Source organism: Genypterus blacodes, unplaced genomic scaffold (assembly GCF_046128005.1).
Source record: "Genypterus blacodes isolate CSIRO-AG114 ecotype Tasmania unplaced genomic scaffold, CSIRO-AGI_Gbla_v1 ptg000052l_1, whole genome shotgun sequence".
Taxonomy (NCBI): Eukaryota; Metazoa; Chordata; class Actinopteri; order Ophidiiformes; family Ophidiidae; genus Genypterus; species Genypterus blacodes.
Window position 1 is genome coordinate 6,152,501 of NW_027466864.1, and position 22,500 is coordinate 6,175,000.

At 45.9% G+C, this 22,500-nt stretch overlaps 1 protein-coding gene across 1 annotated transcript; it reads right to left on the reverse strand.

The window, feature by feature from the left end:
- Nucleotides 1-8,054: 8,054 nt before the first annotated feature.
- On the reverse strand, nt 8,055-20,128 carry LOC143000944 (neurexophilin-1). Its single transcript, XM_076150444.1, has 2 exons — nt 19,631-20,128; nt 8,055-9,383 (listed from the first exon to the last, which is right to left on the reverse strand). The coding sequence occupies exons 1-2, from the start codon at nt 19,682-19,684 to the stop codon at nt 8,601-8,603; spliced, it is 837 nt and encodes a 278-aa protein (XP_076006559.1). The 5' UTR covers nt 19,685-20,128; the 3' UTR covers nt 8,055-8,600.
- Nucleotides 20,129-22,500: the final 2,372 nt, after the last annotated feature.

Here is a 22,500-nt window from a genome sequence, read left to right on the forward strand (position 1 = left end):
GAGGCGCAGCGTCCAGCCGTGATGCCAAACATGAGGCGCAGACCGCAGGCCGGCAGCACGGTGTCACGGTCAAGGGCAGACTAATGCGTGTTCTGATGGCGGGGGACGAGCGAGAGGACTGAGAGGGAACCCACAGACATGAAAGGAGCAGGAGCAGCACGGTGGGATCCCTGGGACCTTCTGGCTCCACGCAGGGAGAAGATCTATACTCATGATGCCTCCAACATCCCAGGAAACCCTCAGCTGTGACTGAACACAGGAGGCGTTTGCTGTTTTTGGAGGAGGAAGAGATCCAACATGAGGTCCCACATGCTGCCAGGTTTGATGGTTGTTAGAAGCGACACAAACTGAATCAGCTTCATGAATTCAGGGTCAGGTCGCTCCTGTTCTGCATCTGATTCCCTGACGCAGACCTTGGAGCCGCTCCAGCTGAAGCCTCCTACTCATGTGAGGTCATTGTTAAGTATAGACGAGCATCCAGGCCGTTAAAGTGTTTAGAGTCCAGAGCCAGAGCTGCATAGAAGCTGATGTTCCCCAGTAAACAGGGTTTTAATTCCTACCAGCGTTAAATGTGTTTTTAATTGACTGAACGACCAGGGGGGCCTCTGCCCATCACGGGGCCCCTCAGCAGCTGCTTACGTGGCTCAATATGTGGGGCCGACGCTGGAGATGCATTAGAGCCCAACGCAGTCAGCATCATCTCGTTAGGCTGCGAGCTGAGGGATCAAATCACCATGGCGTCTCTCTCTCTCTCTCTGCTCTCACGTTTCACAACTCTTTACAAACTCTCTGAGAGAACAGCGCCACCCACAGGCAGACGGTCTCCTCCATAGTTACGCCCCGGAGCGCCGCACAGGTGCCGATGTGCGTCAGTCAGTCTTCACCTCTATGGTGTAAATATTCACCGACAGCTGCGTGCAGATCTGAAAATAGGAATTCAAACTAGCTGCAGCTTCTCTAAGACCAGCAAATTAACCAGCTGCTTAATCGGAGGAGTCTGGCACCGGTGCCCGCTCACCACACGTTCACTATCTCTCTCTCACACACACGCACACGCACACACACAGGCACACACACAGGCACACACACTCCTTTTTTTTTATTAACTGAAATTGAATCTGGGCTATTCATGCGGCAGAGCGTCAGCCTTTGTGCCGTGGCAGCCTGTTATAGATGGAGATGAGCATTTGTGATATGAGAAATGTGATAAATCGCAGGATTGGAGCGAGACATTTTCATGATCCATGTAATCCTCTTATATCTCCTGTCATTCTGGAGAGCAAACACACCTTTGCTCCATCTCCAGTTGTGTCTGGTTTGTTGAGAAAGAGGAGTTTGGCCTCAATCTGAGTGGAAGACTCCACATTTTTAAATGAGCCTCACACGGCGAAACTACAGGGGATTAGAATGTGGATTAAATTCTCCCTGTTTAGTTCTGATTTACATTTTTTAGAGTGAATCTGAAGAAGATGCTTGTTTGTTTCTGCCTCTGTGATGAAGAAAGAGCAGGCATCAGTAAATCACTCAATCAAAGGCAATTCTTTTAACCTGTCAATCATAAAAGTCATTAAAACAGTAAAATAACCGAAACGTTTCCTGCTCTCAGATTCTCAAACCTTCTTCCTCTTCTTCTTCATCATTTACTGTCTCACTGCTAATATTTGCATGTTTTGTTTCAGGCGGCTGAACAAAGTGTGAAGCTCTGCTGTCGTTTCTTTGGTGTATTTGTCGGATTCTCCAGACTCAATATTGATCGGCTGTACCAAAAAATGCTAATTAATCAACTGGGGAATTAGTTGACACCTAATTGCTCCATTCAGGTTTCTCTCTCTCTCTCTTCTTCTTCTTCTTCTTCTTCTTGTATTGTCTTGTCTGTGAACGTCTCCCAGTTTAACCTCTCATCCACGAGGCTTCACCATGTTAACACACACACACACACACACACACACACACACACACACACACACACGCCAATGCTCTGCTGCATCGAAGGCAAGACCTCTAAATTAGATGAGTTCATGGTTAAATCTCTCTAATTTCATAATCTGGGTCAGTTTGTCAGAGTCAGATTGTTTGTCGTGTTGTGTTGTGTGTTCTTTGTGTGAGCAGCCACACTCTCCAGCAGCTCCTCGCGCTCCTACAGCGTCTCTCTCCCTCGCCGTCTCTCTTTGCTCCTCCATTCCCTTGGAGGTGAACGAGACCCGGCAGCGATCGACTCTCTCACACACCGAGGCGTCGCTTTGCTGCCCACATTGACTTGTAACTTAAGGTAAGAGAGGCAAAACATCCAGCCGCTCATCTGTGTCCGTTACCATAGAAACCCACAGTAGAGGTAAATGGAAAAATGGCTAATTGATGTATTGACAATCATTTCCACGCGTGGATCACACAGAGGTGGCGTCGCTCTTAACTCCCTGGCTCTCGCCGTGATTCCCTGTGATGTGGGGATTTTGCGGCGTCAGCACTGCAGGAATTTAAGCTTATTCTGCAGTTGCGCTCATTGTAAGTTGATAAGAGCATTCCCTAAACACCAAGAGCAAGAGTGGGAAAATCCTTACAGTCTGTGAAAAGGCCTAAGCTGATAAAACGCCTCTTGTCTTATATAATGTCGGGCAGGAGTGTGCAGACTTGTAAATGTGGCGTTGAAAGCAGTTTTCGCTCGTAGATACCAAGCTGACAGACTTCTGAAAGCAATTTCAAGCTGAGCTGCATTAGAATATGAATGTGCAAATGGCAAAAATGTGTCACCGGCAGTGAAGTTTAATGTTAACCGAGCGCCGTGTAGTAAAATATGACAATGTTGTGACTGTAAAAGCCATTAGGACAATTAGCCGCCACGCCAGCGTCCTGCGTGTTTAGCATTCACAGACTCAAAGAGCTTTCATTTAAAAAGCCTCTGCATATTCTTAATTTTTTTTTACCACAGGAAGAAGAAGCGGTAGAGCCGATGTAATATAAGCAGCTGGATGGAATTAAATAGAGCGTAAACTTAATTTGATGTCGCCACAATTCATTCGATTCATACGGGCTTAATAGTATTGTTCCTTCTCCGGCGTGTTTAGGGTGAAACGTTGGTACCTGCTTATGTCTGGGGGGCATTAAGTCTGACTAATGAAATGACTCTATCCTCTGTGGCGTTTTAATCTATTCAGTGGGAAAGTAATTGACAAGCCCACAGTATGTGCATTAGGAGAGCTGAGGCACCAAAGGACAGCTGTCACTAAAGCAATTAAAATGACAAAGGTTAATTAATTCTCTCCACTTTTTACCTGATATGAGACATTCGCCACCAGTGAGTTTTCATTTCCAGAGGAGTAATAGCGTTCGGAGGGGAGTCATTTATTTGCGGGTTCAGAAAAAAAATCTAAACAAAACAAAGAATACGCCAGCAATTGTCTGATAGCGTTTTTAATACGAGGCTACGGCGCCGCGGGAGCACGTGGGCCCGGGATTGAGTCTGCAGCAGGACGCCACCGGGACAAACGCCGCTTTGCTTTAAAGATGCTTATTATGTTTCCCGCATCAGCGCACACAAACATCACATGGGATTAGATTATAGATGACGGCAGATTTATATTTTATGCTCATATGAAACGTTTACAGGGACAAGAGTCGCTAAATCTGAAGCTACATAAAGGACAGGAAGTCATGACCACATTACTTTGTTTAAATCCGTCTGTTTTCACTCGTTTGTTTGTTTGTTTGGTTTAATCCGGTTATGGATGGAGGTAAGACAGTCAACATGACCAAGTTTGGGTCATGTGACCTCACGACTGAAGCAAACTGAAACATCTTGTGTCGTATAAAAACACAAACAACAGAAGCTGAACTTAAACTCTGTCTCTTCTTGAGTAAACTTACTTTGTTTGTTGTTGTTGTAGCTTAGCAAAGGCTACTATTCAACCCCCAAACACACACACACACTGAACACACCACTCCTCCCATGCACATATCCCAGCATGCATCACTCACCCTCACAGTCTTCACATTTGTCCTCAGTTTTCCCTCAATTATGAAATTACGCAAATACGATTTCCTACATTTCATGATTTGTAAAAAAAAGGTTAAATTTAAGAATGCTTTGTTTCGAGAATCTGTAATTATTATTTTCATTTCATTTAGGCTTTGAGAACAAAACTGCCCACTAAAGTAGCTTCATTGTAGTTAGCTACTTTCCCTCAGGAGCTTGTAGCCTAGCCAACTACTTTATTAATGGAGTAGCTTGGCTACACCTTACCTTCTTTAAATCACAGTGTGGCTAGTAGCTTTAAAAAGCTTTAGTTAATAAATAGCTTGACAGCGTCTCTTTGTTTATTTAGGTCGCTGGTGTTTCCTGTATTCTCTACTTGAAGCTGCCGATCTTGCGTTCATTCCAGCGCGCTCGCATCCTCCCGCCTAATAAACGTGAGGGGGTTGGCGCTAGAAGCTAATGTGTGGAAATGAAAAACAAAGAGCTTCATTTCCATGGTGTTGGGGGCTTTGCGAGGAGGAGAAAAGCGAGACACAAATAATTAATACGCCGAGCACCTCTGACACCAGAAGAGCACAACCCAAGAACTTTCTAATCCACCTAAATGTCAAAGCTACGTTCACAGCCCACCCTGCGTGTGAATCTCCACAGGCTGCCAAAAGGCCAGTGGTTAGTCATCTGTTTACTCCTGCAGCTGCTGGGTGTCATTGGGACTCTGAAGGAGAAATCCCATGATTCTCTCTGCCATTTCTGACAGCTCCCGCCCAGACCACATTAATCAGGGATTGTGGGCGAGCCAGGGGAGAGACGGCAGGCATGGATGGCTCCGGCCCAGGACAAGTGAACCGAGGGAGAAGATCTGGGCCCAAAGATAACTCAGACGTCCAAACACTGGCGGATTGTAATGCCTTCACCGCCGCAGCAGCAGCGGCGGCGGCCAGCTCTTCACTCACACACACACACACACACACACACACACACGGAGCTTATTAAACGCTCTTTTTCTCAGAGGGAAAGGTGGCTTTTTGCTGTTGCCGGGTAAAATGCAGATTTGAAGGAGCATTCCGGTTTGTTTCTGCTCATTTGCGTTCTACAAAATGCAAATGATGTTCTTAAAATACCTGCAAATCGTTTCAGAGGCCTGGATGTCATTCTGTGGAGCTCAGACGCTGACATTTACACAGCAGGTTTGAAATCCACAACAAAGAACGCAGATTTAAGAGAAATTCATTTAAACACAGGATTTCTGCTGGTTTTGATGACATGAAGGTGAATTTCTAGAATTGTTTCACATGTGGAAAATGTAATGTAGCCTTCTTATGTGGAGCAGAGTCCCGTTGCACTTCTCTCCTGATCCTACAGGGGGCGGCAACAAACACACAGCCACATCACGATTCCCAGCACGTCGACTTAATCACTTCATGGAAACATTCCTCACTACTATTATATTTATTTACACATATGAAAATCAATCAGCAAAGAATTGAAGCTTGAACTCGTGATCCATCAAAGCCAACATGTTGAATATTTTACATCTCGTCAAAGTTACAATACGCTCGCACGGCGATGCTGCTGTGGGCGAAGCAGCAACACCGTAAATTAACTTTGACTAAAATAAATACAGACTCCAAGTTCAACATCACAACACGAATGGAAACCGACAGCCTGGAAGGAAAAACACGTTAAGAATCTGAGACACAACAGCACAGCAACCAAATGTGTGAGGAGGAGAATAAATACACTCACAAGTCCACGAGTCGCACACAAACTAATACACTTTAGATTCCAACATGTCAGGCTCAGAAACGACCAAATGTGGCTGTTGTTCTTATAGCGCCACCATCAGGTTGAGCACACACACGTGAGGTCGACCAGGTTCGATCGCAGCAGACCGATTCGTTCGTAAGATGAGCCACGCCCACTGTACTTCAGCAGCCAATCACAGAGCCAAACGGTCGATAAACACAAACACGAACACAAACACAAACACTGGCTCGGCCCAGACACTCTACATGGAAAGTCTAGAGACAATCTACATAAAAAATGATTTGTAAAAAATTTGAAATGGCAGAAAATCTAGTGGGCGTGGCACCGCAAGTGGGCGCGGCCTGAGGAATCCAGGAACAAAACCGTTTTCACTCTGAGTCGCGGTTCCAAAGTTACAGGTTGAGACGTCAGAGCGGCTTTCAGCTTCGGCAGCGTCTCAGGAAAAAAAACGTTTCAGAAGTTTCCCCTTAATCCTGCAGCTTTAAACACACACACACACACACACACACAGACAAACCAGCTGCAGGCCCGAAACACAACATGAGAAATGTGTTGCATTAACGTCGCCTCAGCTGTTTACCAAGGCGACTGCGTGCAACACGTTTGTCATCTTGTCATAAAGGATTTTAGGGAATATTGGACGTATTTGTTTCCACCTGAATCTCTGCCTTTCCTCCAGCGCCACTCTTCCTCTGCGTTTCCTCAGATGACATCACTCAGGGAAGGAAGAGGAAGGAGGAAGAAAAAAAAAATGAATCCCTCACACAAATATTTGATGTCAGAGTATTTACACTGCTAAGGTTCCATGCATAATGAGCGGCATTGTCTGAACGGCGGCGACGTGGCGGCTGATGAACGAAAAACCGTCCCCGGCACATTTGGCTGAGGGTGGAGAGATATCAAAGTGACTTTATTGAGATGAAAGAACTGGCGCAAACAGCAATCTGAGACATTAGTCATTCCTTCTTCTCCGTGACAGAAACACGCTCTCAATTTACGAGTCAGGTGCTCCCAGTGATTTCTGCCAGCCTTGTTCCTGCGGATCATAAATTCCTCTTTATGCTCACTCATCCCACAGGCAGACCTCTATTCTCTGGCCTGCCTCGTCACAAAATACACCCGGCGTTGGCATATTGGATGTCATCCAGGCTGCCATTAACAGTTACCGTGTTGGGTATAGCATAGCGAGCACTGTGTAAGAGGACTGAATTTAAATAGACAGCATTGATTGCGCCCCAAGGTGCACATTTGTACTTTTTACAGGTTTGTTGACTCTGCAGAGCTCCCACTTACAATGTGTTCATTTCCCCTAAATGCTTCACGTGGTGCCAGTGGCTCCCAATTTATGTAATGAAGGTTTAATAGCCAATTGAAAATCCAATATCATTAACAGCCAGTGTGTACTCTCATCCAGATTTTGCCTTTTTGATAAGCAGGGGAGCGCTTGTTTGATGGGCGGAATGTGTGAGTGTGCGCCTGCTGTTCGGCGGCGGCGGCGGCGGCGCACCTCTCCCTGCTCTTTAGCAACAAGACACATTTTTCCTCATCACACATTTAGCCACAGCATTTGTTTTCTCACATTTTAATGACAGTGTTTGCTCTCTTCCCAAAACTTTTGAGGAACAAAAGTGTATGAAAGCGTCTCCGCCTCACACTTCCACGCTCTCCCCTCACACTTCTCCTCACATGGCGCCAGCAGAGTTAAAACAAACGCGTTGGCAGGCTTTTGATCCTTCCCGTTCTCATTATCTTTACATCAGATGATCGTTGCGCCTCTTACAGGTACTTAGTTATTTCGGGATGAAGCCTGGCCGCTCCCTCTTCTTCGTCCCTACCTGCTTGTCATGCTGGATTAAATGTATTTCACAGGGTTTGTCGTAAGCAAATCATCTAAACGTCTAAAACGGACCTAGAAAATGGCAAAATTAGATCAAAGTGACATTAGATATTTTTAGCAACAAGGCAGGAAGTGATCTCCCGTCCCTCTGCCAGCTCCGTGTCACCGCCGGGATTTTATTTATTTATGTATTGCAACAAATATTTGCTTGGTGTTTGATCCGACGAGGCGATTTAGCATCTGTGACCTTGAAGCTGCAGAGACGTAACGCAGAGGAAGAATTAAAAACAGAAGTTCTTTTTCTCTCTTCCTCCCCGCTGCAGTCGTCGCTTGATGTGGATTATTTTTGACAGCTGCACTAACATGAAAATATATATGGAGATTAATCGTCTGTTCACCGCCGCCGCTTCACGCGCCGACACGGATGAGATTCCCGACGACGAACACCGGCGAGGTACATTCGCCCCCGACAATCGCACGGCCGGAAAAAACAACAACGGCGCTCCAAATACGTTTGCGTTTCCATTACGGCCTCTAATGCAAACTGACAGATTGTTCTTATTTGCATTGACATTTACGCGGTGGCTGTGATCACCGGAGACTGATTGGAAAAGACAGAGAGCATGATTGAGACGGAAACACAAACAACTGAATTAGAGGTGGAAAAGATTAATAAAATTGTTTTTCTGGTTTTTCGTTTGGGATTCACAATATTTACATAAATACAATCAGCATATTTTACGGTCGGCTTGAGGATTTCCTTTCGTATAAGCAGCTATGCATATAATATGTGTACTGGAAGCTGATAAATGCTCTCCTAAATGCTCTCGTAACGACTTCTCGGTGAGTTCTGTTCATCGGAGCAAATTTAGTCTCTCAGCGAGGAAACGCCAACGTCTCAGATTTGAAGTGTCTCTTTTTTCAACAGTGCATGATTCCATCTCTCATCCCAAACACTCAGACATCGCTCAGGACCCCTCGCCCTGTCCCGCCTCTTCTTCTCTCTCCCTGGGACCGGCCGGGCGATCAGCCGGTGGGGAGGTACGGGGTGTCGCTGTGGTAGTTGTAATCTGGACAGACCTTCTGCACCAGCTTGTAGTCGGTGCTGTAGAAGGTGATGAAGATGCAGATGACTTTGAAGGGCTTGGAGCACAGCCAGGAGACGTGGCTCTGCGTCTGCTCTTGAGGACAGCTCTGGGACGGGTCGTGGGCGCACAGCGAGTTCCGGGTGCCCTTCTCCACTTTCTCGTACTCCACCCTGCAGTTGAACAGCTTGGTGTCTTTGGGCTCCAGCGCCGTCTGCTGCTGCTGGTTGTGCTGGTGGAACGGCTGGTGGACCTGGAACTCCACCGCCTTGGTCGGCGGCACGAGGCCCACGGACACGTTTCCCTGGCCGGTGGAGTTGTGGCGGAAGTAGACGCTGAATGTCCCGTTGCCGTGATCCACGATCTTGCCGGTGATGAGGAGGTTGAGCTTCACCGTCTTGATGTTGGAATGGAAGTCTCCCCAGCCGAACATCTTCTTGAACTTGCCCGTCTTGACGATGGGCCTCCTCTTGGACCTGGAGCGAGGGTCGTGGCCGTTGCTCGCGTTGTAAAGCCAGTTCCACTGTTCCTGTTTGGTGTACGGGTCTGCCTCGTTGTAGTTCAGATCCACAGAGGTAAAGTTCTCTTTGCCGTAGATGGTCTGAGACAGGAGACGGCTGATGGAGAGAGCCTTGCTGCTTTCAGCCCAGTAGGTCTTCACCTTGGATTTTGGGCTCTCTCTCACGTCTGCGTTCCCTGAAGGAGGAGAGTCGGCACCGTGAACCTGTAAAACAAACAAACTGGACGTTAATTACAAACTATGTACAGGAAAAAAGGCAAAGAAAGACGGCTGCGGGGTGAGAGGATATCTTCAGACAGTAAATCTGCCACATCCATCCTCCCTTTACGGTGCCTCGTCCAGCAGCAGCTAATGTTTTAACCTCAAACCACCACTTTGATAAACTCCTGTCTGGATTTCAGCCCAACAAAGCTGAACCTGCTCACATCAAGGTTCAGAATGATATTGGTGTGCAGCAGAGAACACGCAGCCACAGAGATCGTAAATATTACTCCCATCGGTCTTATTGTTATCAACAAAAGTCTGTGTTTGTGCAATAAAACAGCAGGATTTGTGTGTTTTCATCTTTTACAAGTGTCACACTTCAGTAATCAAAGCTGCATCTTCTGACGCAGCAACATGGCTCCTTCTCCCTCTGGAAGCTTAATGTGTTCATTGTGAAAAGTGTCATCGAGAAGGGGAGGGGTTAGTGTGTGTGTGTGAGTGTGTGTGTGTGTGTGTGTTTGTAATCTCACTGCATTTATCATACAAACAGAGGCAAAGACACCAAATATCACTTCAGCAGAGGGCCGAGGTTGTTCTGTCTCTCCATGTGACTGATCGTGACGGGTGGAGTTCCTCAGGGTTCGATTCTTGGGCCTCTTTAATTTTCAAAGGCTTCCACAAATTATCCCGATTTTTTGTAAATGGAAATTGAGCTTTGTTGAAGAGGAAAGGCTGGTGTTCAGTGTTTATCTTGACCAAAGGTTGCTAGTTGTAAATGATCTTAGTATTATTAAACCTGATAAAGTGTCGGCTGACCGTCGTCTTAGGAACACATCAGCTGTTCAGTCTGAGAACAAAAATCACAGAGTTCACATATCCAGGCTGGCTTTGTTTTGATGAATTTATTCAAACTTTTATTCCCTGCAGCATTCTGCACCTTTTTTTAATGGTGTTTTCTCAGGCCTCCCCAAAAACGCTCACAGGCAACTTCAGCTCTTCCAGAAAGCTGCTGGAGGCTTAACAGAGATGAAGAAAACTGAACAGACTTCTGATTGTCCACAAATCTCTCAGTGGGTTAGGAGCAAAAAAAAAAAAAAAAGCTCACTGATGGTCTTTTATTATGTCAGCATGCAGCTGTGTCAGGAGTCAAATAAAAACATGAAGAAGAGGGCGTTTACAGCTGACGACTCCAGAAGATAACAGCGAGTTTAAAAAGCAGCCTGGAATCCTCCTCAACCACAACTTACACCGTTATTCAAGTTCTCCCTTTTTATTTTCGCGTTTCCTTAATGTGTATTTACATTTTTTATGTTCTGAAACACCCGAGGCGATGTTCTACGCCTCATGTAGAACACTTTAAGGTGCCCTGGTGTATAAAGCCGGGGCTAAACTCCTCTATGTAGAGAGAAGAAGAGAAAGACTTGATCCACCACATAAAAAAGAAAAATCCTCCTTTATCCTCTTACAAGCGTGTCAACACCTATAACGAACGGTGTTAACGCTCTCACCGCCTCACGCTGTCTGGCGTGGGGCGTCCTAATCAAGATTAAGGGTATTCCTGCCATACATGGAGATGAATGAAGCGCTTCTTCAGTGCAGACAATGATGCAACACCAGACTATTACCTGCTGAATGTGCCCTGAATGGATGATTGATGATTCACTCGCACGCCCTCCTCTCACAATCACACAGATGAGAGGAGCTGAGATTCCCCCCCGACCCCCCTCCCCCCACGACCCGCACACACACACCCTCGCCCCCCCCCGCAGAGGCCCGGCGACAGTGATGACCAAACCCCAGCTGAGGAACGTGACAGCAGATCTATCTGGTCCGAGCGTTTACATTTTGTACCTCGGCCTCCCGGATCGATACTCTGAGATGAGCTCTTCTCTCATTCAGAAAGTTCACTGCATGTCACCGTAGTACTGTAGGCCGGCGTGCCGCTCACACAGAGCAAACTGTCACAGTATTTATGATCCGGCTGAGGAACGGCTTCATTTCATGCACTCGGCCGTACAGTGGAAGAGTTTGAAACGATGGCCTCCAGTTGTTTTGAAGAACGCTCAATGACGAATGACCTAATGCGACTGCTACCTTTAGTGGCAGTCACATCTCTCTCTCTCTCTCTCTCTCTCTCTCTCTCTCTCTCCTCTCTCTCTCTGGGGATGAAACAGCTGCACTCAGTATCATTCACCAGCCCGTGTCCGTGATGTTAGCAAAAACATGTGCAGCCAGTCCTCAGGTACAGAGGGGCACACACACACACACACACACACACACACACTCAACTCGCTGCTCTACCTCTGCGCATGTTTACCTCTGCCAAGGACGCAGTGGTTTTGTCTGGGTGTGAGTGTGAGTGTGTTATTCTCAGGCCCACGGACATCCAGACCATCCAGACTGCTCGTCCTGTGTTAGACGCTCGCTTTCTATCGATCTCCACTAATATCTCAGACACTAATAAAGACAGATGTGTCATCCGTGTTACTGTGGGTGAGGTTTTCAAGGTCAAGGGGTGAAAAGTATCAACACAGAAAGACAGGTTTGACTCTTATGGCAAGTGGATTCATTCATACATGTTTATATCTTTCCAAAATTGTGTTATATAGTCGTGTGAAGTGTAATCCTCTGTGTGTATCTGTGTGTATCTGTGTGTATCTGTAATCGCTGCACACTTTCAGTTTCACTTCCCTCAGTGTTGGTTGATGGAGAGCAGCAGAGACCCTGGGAGCAAAATTTTAACCCCACCAAACTTTCACACCTCGCCAAACGCTGCGCAAAGCGAAAATGGGTTTCCTTCACCTTCCTGCCTCTCCAGCAGGCGGGCCGGATGAAGCACTCTGCCATCTTTATGGGTGCTAGAACACTGGGGAGAGGACTTTGTTCGAGACTACAACGAGACACACACACACACACACACACACACAAATGAGGACCTGAAGTTTCATTCGGGACAAAGTCACGGTCTGAACTTTTATCACGTTCATCACCATCCATCTCTAGATGAAATGTGGAGGTGGCCACCATTTAGCTTCTCCTCAAGATCTCCACAGCCAATTGTGGTTGAACATAAAGAGGAATAATCTGTTTAGAGTGACATGCGGGGAGGAGAAGGATGAGTCTCAGCACTCAGGTAGTATAATTGTGCAGTGGAGCAGCTGAAGTGTATTAATGAACTTCTCCCTTTGTCTTCCGTGGCTGGAAACAAAAAAGTCCATCATGTTGCCTAACTGGTGATGTATTGAAAGAGATAAAGTGGCTGTGAGGATAAAGGTGGCTCTCTGCTCGCGATTTATTGCCACTATTATAATCTAACATAAAGCTTCTTAGGATGTAAAAAGTTCAGTGGAATAGCCTGAAGCCACGCAGTCGCTATCTCACACACAGGCGGCCAAGCAGCTCCACGCCGGCCCGCCCTGACATTATTATAGTTCCGTCTTTATTCTCGCCTTTAACGATTGTTCATGTTGAAACGGTCGCCGGAGCCGAACCGCCCGAAAAACACACACACACACAGTATGTTAACGAGGTCGTCGGCACAACGGGATGCTGTACAGACGATAGACAACAAAGAGGCAGAGAGAAAAGCCTGTTACACACTTAGAGTCACAATAAAGGGACGTCTGCTCGTCTGTGATGATGTCATACCTCAGGATTGTAATGAAAACTCCTATCTTTAATTTGAGGAATATTATTTTTAACCTTTAACTGGAACTTCTTCATTTAATTAAATTAATACGGACAAAAGTAATTTAAACAACAACAACACGGCCTGCAGCCTCTCCATCATGTTTACATACATGTGCACCGGATGATCACTTTATTAGGGACACCTGTGTCGTGTGTGTGAGGCTGTAGATTTGTCGAGATGTTAAATTTAAATATGAATACTTGAAGCTTCACAGGCTGAATTCAACCCAGAGCCTCAGCACTGAGCTGCATTACATCATCAGGGTAAATAACAAACTGCTTATTGGATGAAATGAATTATATGAAGGAGAAACTAAATGGAAAATTAAGCGAACATTAAGACCAAAACAGATTTATAAATAATGAAATACATAATAAAGACAATAACCTCAAGTTTCAGCCTCACGTTTTCTTTAAATATTATGACTGACTGAACTCCTCTGCTGATGACCTTTGACCCCTGAATCAAACACTGTACGCTTTAAAGAATGAGATCTGGATGAGAAAAATGGTTGATCATTTTTGTATTAATGCTGCTTCAGATTTATGCTTTATTTGATGATTTTTATGCTTTAATTCATCCGTTTTGTTTTCTACATTGATGACATTTGGTTGTCAGGAGTCTTTCTGCAGACCTCCATCATTTTGAAGGGCGTTTGTGAGTTTGTGTTGTTTTTAGTGGCACAGTCAGATTTCAGATTAGAGAACTTCTCCATTGCGGTTGTCACGGTGATCAAATGTAAACAGCGTTCCCGCTCGGTGGCTGTCGTCACCGGCGCCATACACACACACACACACACACACACACACACACACACACACACACACACACCGTGACACGCAATTAGCTTTCATCTGCAGCACCTGACAGGCTCGGGATTAGAACACATTCACACAGACCCCACTTCCACGGATTAGAACCCAACCTGTAATCCCGCTCTGGGAGATTAGGCAGATCAGAGGCGGTCCGAACTCCGGCAACGTTTACATCCGGAACACCCGACTGACTGCAGCGACGCTCCCAGGGCCGGGATTTACCTCCTTTCTCCAGGCTGCAGGAACATGCAAGCACGGCACAAAGACGGAGGGTTTCAGAGGCGTGTGTGTGTGCGTGTGTGTGTGTGTGTGTGTGTGTGCCAGAAAGAGATACTGCAGTGAGAAAAGCGGAAAATTGCTGTGGGATAAAACAGAAGGGGAAAAAAAGGAGCGTAAAGGCCAACAGTCACACTTTGATAACTTTAACCCCTTAGTGTTTGGCTGAGATCGGCTTTCATTTGAAATCAGATGTCGTCTACTTTTAATAGAAAAGGTGTTTATCTCAAATTACTGCTGCGCAAAAAAAAAAAAAAACGACATTCTCCCTTTGACGCCTCATTTACCGATTCGTCAATATTTTCCCTGATTTAATTATTCATGGCTCAAGGCAGTGGAGCGTCGGCCATTTTCATCCGTCATTGAATATATGTGTGTGTGTGTGTGTGTGTGCGATCAGTCAACCGGCGTGAGCGAGCCGCTGACCCTGAAATCATCACTTTAGGGTTTCAATGCAGAGTTTCTCACCGTGTCAGAAACGCTTTTGTGGAAACCGAGTCACAGGTCAGAACTTCAGCTCAGAGAGTCGAAGACGCCACCAGGAAGAAGAAAACATTTCTCTTTATCAGCCGCCGCCACCGCCGCCGCCTCAATACCAAATATATCCCCAAACCCATATTGGTCAATTTCTAGTCTAAATTCACGCGGCTTTATCGGGAATATATTAAATATTGTGTTTTCAAACATATTACCCGTTGGTACGTGGAGGCTTTCATTTCATGCCTGGCAGTCACTTCACCTCCTCCTCCTCCTCCTCCTCCTCCTCCTCCGCCGGCTGTTTGCGATGCAGCAGCCCGCCGCCGCCACAACCCCATTTAGTCATCTGTTCATATTATTCCCCCAAATCCTGTATATGAGGCAGAATTTCCTTGACAAGATAACACAGAGCAGCGTCGCCACGCCGGAGTCCTTTAGGAAACGACTCTCAGATTGCCAGATGCAGCATATAGGCTGCTGGACCTAAATGCTATCTACGCTCGGCGAGGCTGTGATAAGACTCAGGCGTGGGCTCTTTGAAACGGGAAGATAAACACCCCCCAACCCCCGGCGTCCCTCGGGAGCTCGGAGGGACATTCTATGAGTTGGACCCCCGGAACAGCCAACAAATTCTGTCTTTTATAGAACCGCCGGAGAATCAGGATGAGTTGGTGGTGGAGAGGGGGGGAGGGGGAGGGGAGGGAGGGGGGAGGGGGCGGGGGGGGGGGGGGCTACACAACACCGTGCCAGAAGAATGAAAGTGTGCGTCACTTTTCATTTACCTGAATGCCGTGGCTGCTGCGACTGGTGTGTGTGTGTGTGTGTGTGTGTGTGTGTGTGTGTGTGTGTGTGTGCTTGAGTGCGACGGTTCCAGTTTAATAGTTAGAATGGAGAGGGAGCAGGCCGATAGCAGATTTAGGCTGCCACTTCACTATCTTGATTGTGTGTGCGTGTGTGTGTGTGTGTGTGTGTGTGTGTGTGTGTGTGTGTGTGCGTGCGCGTGTGTGTGTGTTGAGAGTTGGGCAACGAGCAACATTTACAAACTGTGTGTTCAAGGAAAAATTGCCTTCTTAACAGGGCCGGCTCAGGCAGGTTTCCCCCCCCCCACACACACACACACACACAAGCCCCCCCACATTGTGACGACATTTTAATGTAAGATAAAAAATAAATGAATACCTGAATAAATATTTAAAATGAAACGAGGAGATTACCTCACACTAATTAATCTGCTACATTCAAGACTCAAACATACATATAAAGTGTTTCTGCTCAGTGTGATCACAGCTGCTTCGCTGACCTCCATTGTTGACGATGATTAATTAAAATCAAAGACAATCCTGCACTTAACGGCCGACATGGTTCCAGGTATGTACAGAAAAATAAAGATTTAGAATTAAACGTTTTGAAGTAAAAAATTTAGAGGCTTTTTATTTCTAACAGCATCAAAATCTGTGTTTGCATGAATGAAGCTGCTGAACATGGAGGAGAACTCATCAAGACTGGAGACGGAAACAGGTTTGATCACCTTCAGGACATCAGGCTCCACTTTACATCTTTACATCTTCACATCTTTACATCTTTACACTGCAGAGAGGAGTCACTTTGCTTCATGCAGCCACAGACCTGCTTCAGTTTCATGTGAAGCCAATTATTAACAAAGAAACCTGAAGCCTGAAACCTGAAACCTGCTGGAGACGATCAATCAAAGCTGCATTATGAAGTGACTCTATATTGTGGCTCTATAATGTGACTCTGTATTGCGACTCTATATTGTGACTCTATATTGCGACTCTATATTGCTGCTCTATATAGTGTGGCTCTATATTGTAACTCTATATTGTGGCTCTATACTGTGGCTCTATATTGTAACTCCATATTGTAACTCTATACTGCGGCTCTATATTGTGGCTCTATATTGTAACTCTATATTGCGGCTCTATACTGTGGCTCTATATTGTAACTCCATATTGTGGCTCTATATTGTAACTCTATACTGCGGCTCTGTATTGTGCCTCTATATTGTGGCTCTATATTGTGGCTCTATATTGAGACTCCATATTGTGGCTCTATATTGAGACTCTATATTGTGGCTCTATATTGAGACTCTATATTGTGGCTCTATATTGTAACTCTATATTGTGGCTCTATACTGTGGCTCTATATTGTAACTACATATTGTGGCTCTATATTGTAACTCTATACTGCGGCTCTATATTGTGACTCTATACTGCGGCTCTATATTGAGACTCTATATTGTGGCTCTATATTGAGACTCTATATTGTGGCTCTATATTGTAACTCTATATTGTGGCTCTATATTGTGACTCTATATTGAGACTCCATATTGTGGCTCTATATTGAGACTCTATATTGTGGCTCTATATTGTAACTCTATATTGTGGCTCTATATTGCGGCTCTATATTGAGACTCTATATTGTGGCTCTATATTGAGACTCCATATTGTGGCTCTATATTGAGACTCTATATTGTGGCTCTATATTGTAACTCTATATTGTGGCTCTATATTGCAGCTCTATATTGTGAGGTGCAGTGACTGAAGCCTCGTCTGCGTTGATTGTTAGATGCGGCTGCAGAAGGCTCCAGGAGGCTTTTCACAGATGCGTCTTAATGTTTCCTGTCTTCTATCATCTTTTTACATCCTGTTATCATTTGACGATGTTTTTATTTTCCTTTCCTTTGACTTCACGTCAGCTCTGTGAAGCTTTGGTTTCTATAGTTACTGATGTTTATCATTAAATAAGCACACCACACACACACACACACACACACACACACACACACACACACACACACACACACACACACACACAGAGTGATTAACATGGACACTAAGCAGCAGCATGATTTATAGCAAACAGGCTCAAACTTGAGAAATCCCAGATAAATCACGTGGGAGGTCCTGGTGGCTGTCAGGGGTCAGCGCTTTGCTCAAGGACGCCCGGCTATTGTGAGGCTCAAACCCGTGACCTTTGCTATAGGACGCAGTGACACCTGGAGCTTATTTTGATCTAATTTACGACTTTGGGGTCCACGTGTGACGACCGGCGTCAGATTCCCTCTCAGCAGGAAGCGGCCGGCCCTCGTCTGCCCTCAGACGCTCGGGCCGTTTGGCGTCACGGAGGATTTTACGGAAATGTTTACAGGGTTTTGCGAGCGGCCCTCGTTTGGGCGAAATGATTGCGGTCATAGTCATTTACGGGGGAATTTAAGCGGTCTGGGTCTGGTGAGGTTCCGGGGCTCCGTCGTGGTCTTGATGGATCAACTAAGAGCGTGGGGATGAAGCCGCCCGCTCAGAGAGGAGCTCCATTTTCTCTCAGTGATATCAAAGTGTTACCTGGGGGGGGTCAGAGATGATGACAAATCACAAAGTGTGTCAGGACATCACAGGCTGCTGTGGCGCCATCGCCGCGGCAACGCCTCCAGAGACCAGGGCACAATTATCACCATGACTTCTGAGGAGGATAAATACAGTGTGTGGACAGACTGAAGGCTATCAGAGCGGGCCAGTGTGACGGCGAGGAAGCGGGGGGAAAAAAAACCCTCGCCGCCACTTTCCCAACTTACCCAGAGGAGAAACGCATAATCATATTATTTCACACACGACTTGGTTCAAAGGCGGCCAAAATAAGTTTGCGAGGTTCCCGTGGGTCTGTCAATCTGTTGAAGGAGCTGCAGGCGAGAGCTTAGGATGCGCCGAGAACGAAACAATTATGATCATCCCATTAAAGCATAGCGAAGCAATTTGGCAGCTCGGGCCTGGAAAAAAAAAAAAAAAAAAAAAGCCCAGGCACACAAACCCGCCGATGCTGCGAGACGCTGCGAGACGCTGCGACGCTCCGCCGACGCCACGCTTTAGCAAATATTTGTAATTCCTATATTTAATGATTGTTTCTTTATGCCGGTACAAATGGAGGGATTGATGTTAGTTAATGTTATTGCTGCCGGAATTGACGAATCCTTGTGTTCCTCCGAAACCGGGCAGGAAGTAGAACGGGGGGGTGAAATGATTAGTGCGCTTAGTCAGCTGTGAAATTGAGTTTATGGTTTTCAAGACGGTGAATTCAATTCGATAATGGGTATTAAGTTGTAGAGAATAATTAATAGTAATTGACTTCTTTCCATCACTATGCAAATGAAACACTGATAACGCCACGGGAGCTTTTTAAGGCCAGTCAAGTTTGTGCGGATTAAGTTTATGGAATTTTTTTTTTTCCTTTCGCCGAGGAAGACGAGTGCTTCCTGTTCTGCTTTGATTGCTTTGTTGACAGATTTATCAGCGGGTGAGGGGTTACTGTCTCTCCCAGGATTAAAGGAATTGGTTTGTCACAAACTGTCAGGGCGCTGAGTTAGGAGCATCCTGTATGTTTGTCATAATGGGCTCAGGCTGCTCTGTCACATTCTGACTGAACTGCACGTTGGAAATGGAAGCAGACGGGCGGGCGAAATGCAGCGTCGAACACCGAGGGATGCTGCTGAGGAAGGGGAGGAAGAGGAAGAGGAAGAAGAACGGAGCGCCGGGGCAATTTGTTGAGCTCCAATTTTGGGGGATTTTTGGAATCTTGCATTAATAAAAAAAGTGTGTAACGCCTGTGCATCATAATGGATCAGTTGGTTGATTTATTTCTCATTGCAGGATTCAGAGCTACACAACGTCACAACGTCACAAACGCCTTTAACTCAAACTGCAACTCCTCAAAGCGGTGAGCTACACACACAACAGCAAGTGACATTCTGAGCAGACGCTTCATGTCAGGTTGCTCAGGACAGACGCTGACACCAGAGCACACACACACACACACACACACATGATGGATCACACACTGCTTGCTGTCCTCTTGTCCTTGTAGGACATGAAAGCTGTCAAAGCGTCTCGCCCCCCTGACACATTTCTTGGACATTTAGTGAATAATTTCAACAGCAAAGGCAAGAAAAGGAGAAAGAAATGAAATGATGTCTAACTCACCACAGAGATGAATGACAGCAGCAGAGCGGCGGCACACACACATGTGGTCTTCATGTCTCCCCTCGTGTCCACCTGTCCTCGACGGCTCGCCTCCTCGCTCTTCTCGCCCTCTGATCAGGAGGAAAAATCTCCCCTGGCTGAGGACCGGAGGATTGGAAACTGAGCCGGAATCAACTGCTGAACTTACGGAGAAATAAGGAGGGAAGAGCGGCGGTCCTGAGGCGAGAGAGGACAGACGAGTCTCCTCAAAGCTCATTCAGGACGCTCAGGTGTCGGCCGTGAGGGATCAAGGCAGGCTTTAGGGGAACGCGGGATTTGGAGGCTCTGTGGCAAGAAAGGAGGTGTTTGTACATCTGACTGTCAGAGTGGCGGGATGTTTTATAGAGCGCGCTCAGAGGTTCAGAGAGGGGAGGGGAGGGGGGAAGATGGAGCGAGTGAGCGGGCGAGAGAGAGAGAGAGAGAGCGAGAGAGAGAAGAGGAGGAGGAGGAGGAGGAGGGAGGAAGGAGATAGGGGGAGCAGCAGAGAGGAGAAAAAGGTTCACAATTTTCAAAAAAGCAACTTTTCAGTAACATCATCAAAGGCTGACACCTAGTGCTCGCCTGCTGCACTGCGCCCTTCTTTCTCTACTGTAAACTGCAGTAAACTAAGTGAGACAAATGAAGCTGCCATGTTGATGTTGTGTACAGACGGAGGAGCAGGACGACTTGGCAGCGACTCAGCGCTGCCTCGCAGGTGATCCAACCTCATTATGATGGATTCATGCTGCAGATCAACACACAAGCTGCCATCAGAGCAGACACACACTTTCTAAAGGTTATTTAAGACGCCACCGCCACATATTTCCTGATCTAAGCTCGCTCTGGCAGTCAGCACTGCATCTAATACATCCTTCTTTTTCAGAGGCGCCGCAGTAATAAATCTGAAACATTCCTGGTTGCTCAGTGTGTGTGTGTGTATGTGTGTGTGTGTGTCTTCATTTTGCAGGCAAAAATCTGCGACCGAAAACAAATCTGAAAGAAAAAAAAACAAACAGATTTTTCAGGCTTAAGTGGCTTCAATAATTTAACATTTGTAATTGTTGGATCTAAATGATCCCAGGACACATTAGTGAGATGAATCATGGGTGATAGCAGAGCAATCAATCGCACAGAAACATTTATTAAAAAGCTTCAGAATGGCTTCATCCTCCCAGATTCTATACACTTCCTGCTTCACACCGCTCACATCATCACTCACATCCCCTTCTTTTGCAAGATTAGAGAACAGACGGCTTAAATAAACTTCACATTATGTAAATAAAACCCCCGCAGACTCAAACGCTTAAAACCAAATCTCCCAATTTCAGCATCAAATCTCGTCTTAATCATCTCAAATATTTGATTCTACGCGACTCAAAAAAGGAGGAACGCAAACCGAGACGTTTCCTCTCTGCAGCTTTGACAAAGGATTAAAGATCATAATATACTACTTATATATAAATATATCATTCCTCCTTAAAACTCAGCATTAATGTCCCTTAAACAGCAGGATTAATGGGATGTAACTTATATAAACCTTAAATCACTCTGAGCTGTTTTACTCTCTCAACTTCCTGCACATTCACATTCTCTCTTATGAATCTTTAAGCAGCGTTAGAGGGAAATCAATGAGTTCTGCTCTGTTGTGAATATGAAGCGCCTGCACAAACACACACACGTGAGACTCCACAGGGCTGAGTTTGTTGTGTTGACGACCGTTTCCTGCTTTATTGTGAGTCATTCTCCTCATACATGTAAACAACCTGTACAAAACGGCTGAGCCTTCCTCTTTTTTTTTCACTTTTTTTTCTCCACATACAGCTTTTTGCATCATAGGAACAACAGTCAGCATGATCACACACACACACGCACACACACACACACACACACACACACACACACTCTGCAATATTCAAACTAAACATTTTCTGTGCATTACAAAATTAAATGTACACATACTTTGATAGCTTTTTTTTTCTTCTTCTTTCAAAAAAATAAAAAAATTGCTGTTATGTACAAACCCATAAAGAATAAAAGTAAACATTCTCCACTCCAGTTTGCTTTAAGGTGGGCTCTTATTTTGAAGGTGGTCTGGTTTGTACAGATTACGATGTTTGACCTCATGGACGTGTTGTTGTACCTCAACATAAGAAGCATATCTGAGTCCCTTTAGTGTGTGTGTGTGTGTGTGTGTGTGTGTGTGTGTTAGTATCTGAGCGTGAGTAAGGCAGAAAGACCAAGGAGAAGATGAACGCTTTAAATCTTTTGGATTCTTTTCCTTCAGGTCAAACAAAAAAGACGGAGATTCAATAAATCCAACGTTTGGGATTTAACCCTTTGAGGTCTGCCAACATCACCAGGGATCAAACATCTCAGTAGGAGCCGTTTAACTAGACGGCGGGATAGAAACCCAGCCGGGTCGCGGCTCAGGGAATGTCGGGTTGTGAAACGCTGCCCCCTTGTGGCGGCTGCTGTTTGATGCGACCGTGTGAATCTGATTCCGGGCTCATTTGTGACTTCACATCAAACACAGTGGACAAAGAAACAGATACTTAGGAAGGCTAAACTCTGAATGCGTCGCTGCTGTCATTGTTCTGGTTTGATCCAGATAGTTTCACACAAAGGCCACATCACAAAGCTCCTCTGACATGGGAGCGTGTGTTCAGACGACACCTTTAAAGGGGCGTGGCCTCCATCGTGTTTGTGTCACGGGCCAACAGCGCCTCCACTGGGTCGATCGTAAAAAAACGTGAGCCTGAAGCGCTCCAAACGTCTGGAGCGTTGGCGACACCGAAAGACCTCAAAGGGTTAAAAAGGTCGCGGTTAAAAATAAGTTTAAAGCAGGCGAGACA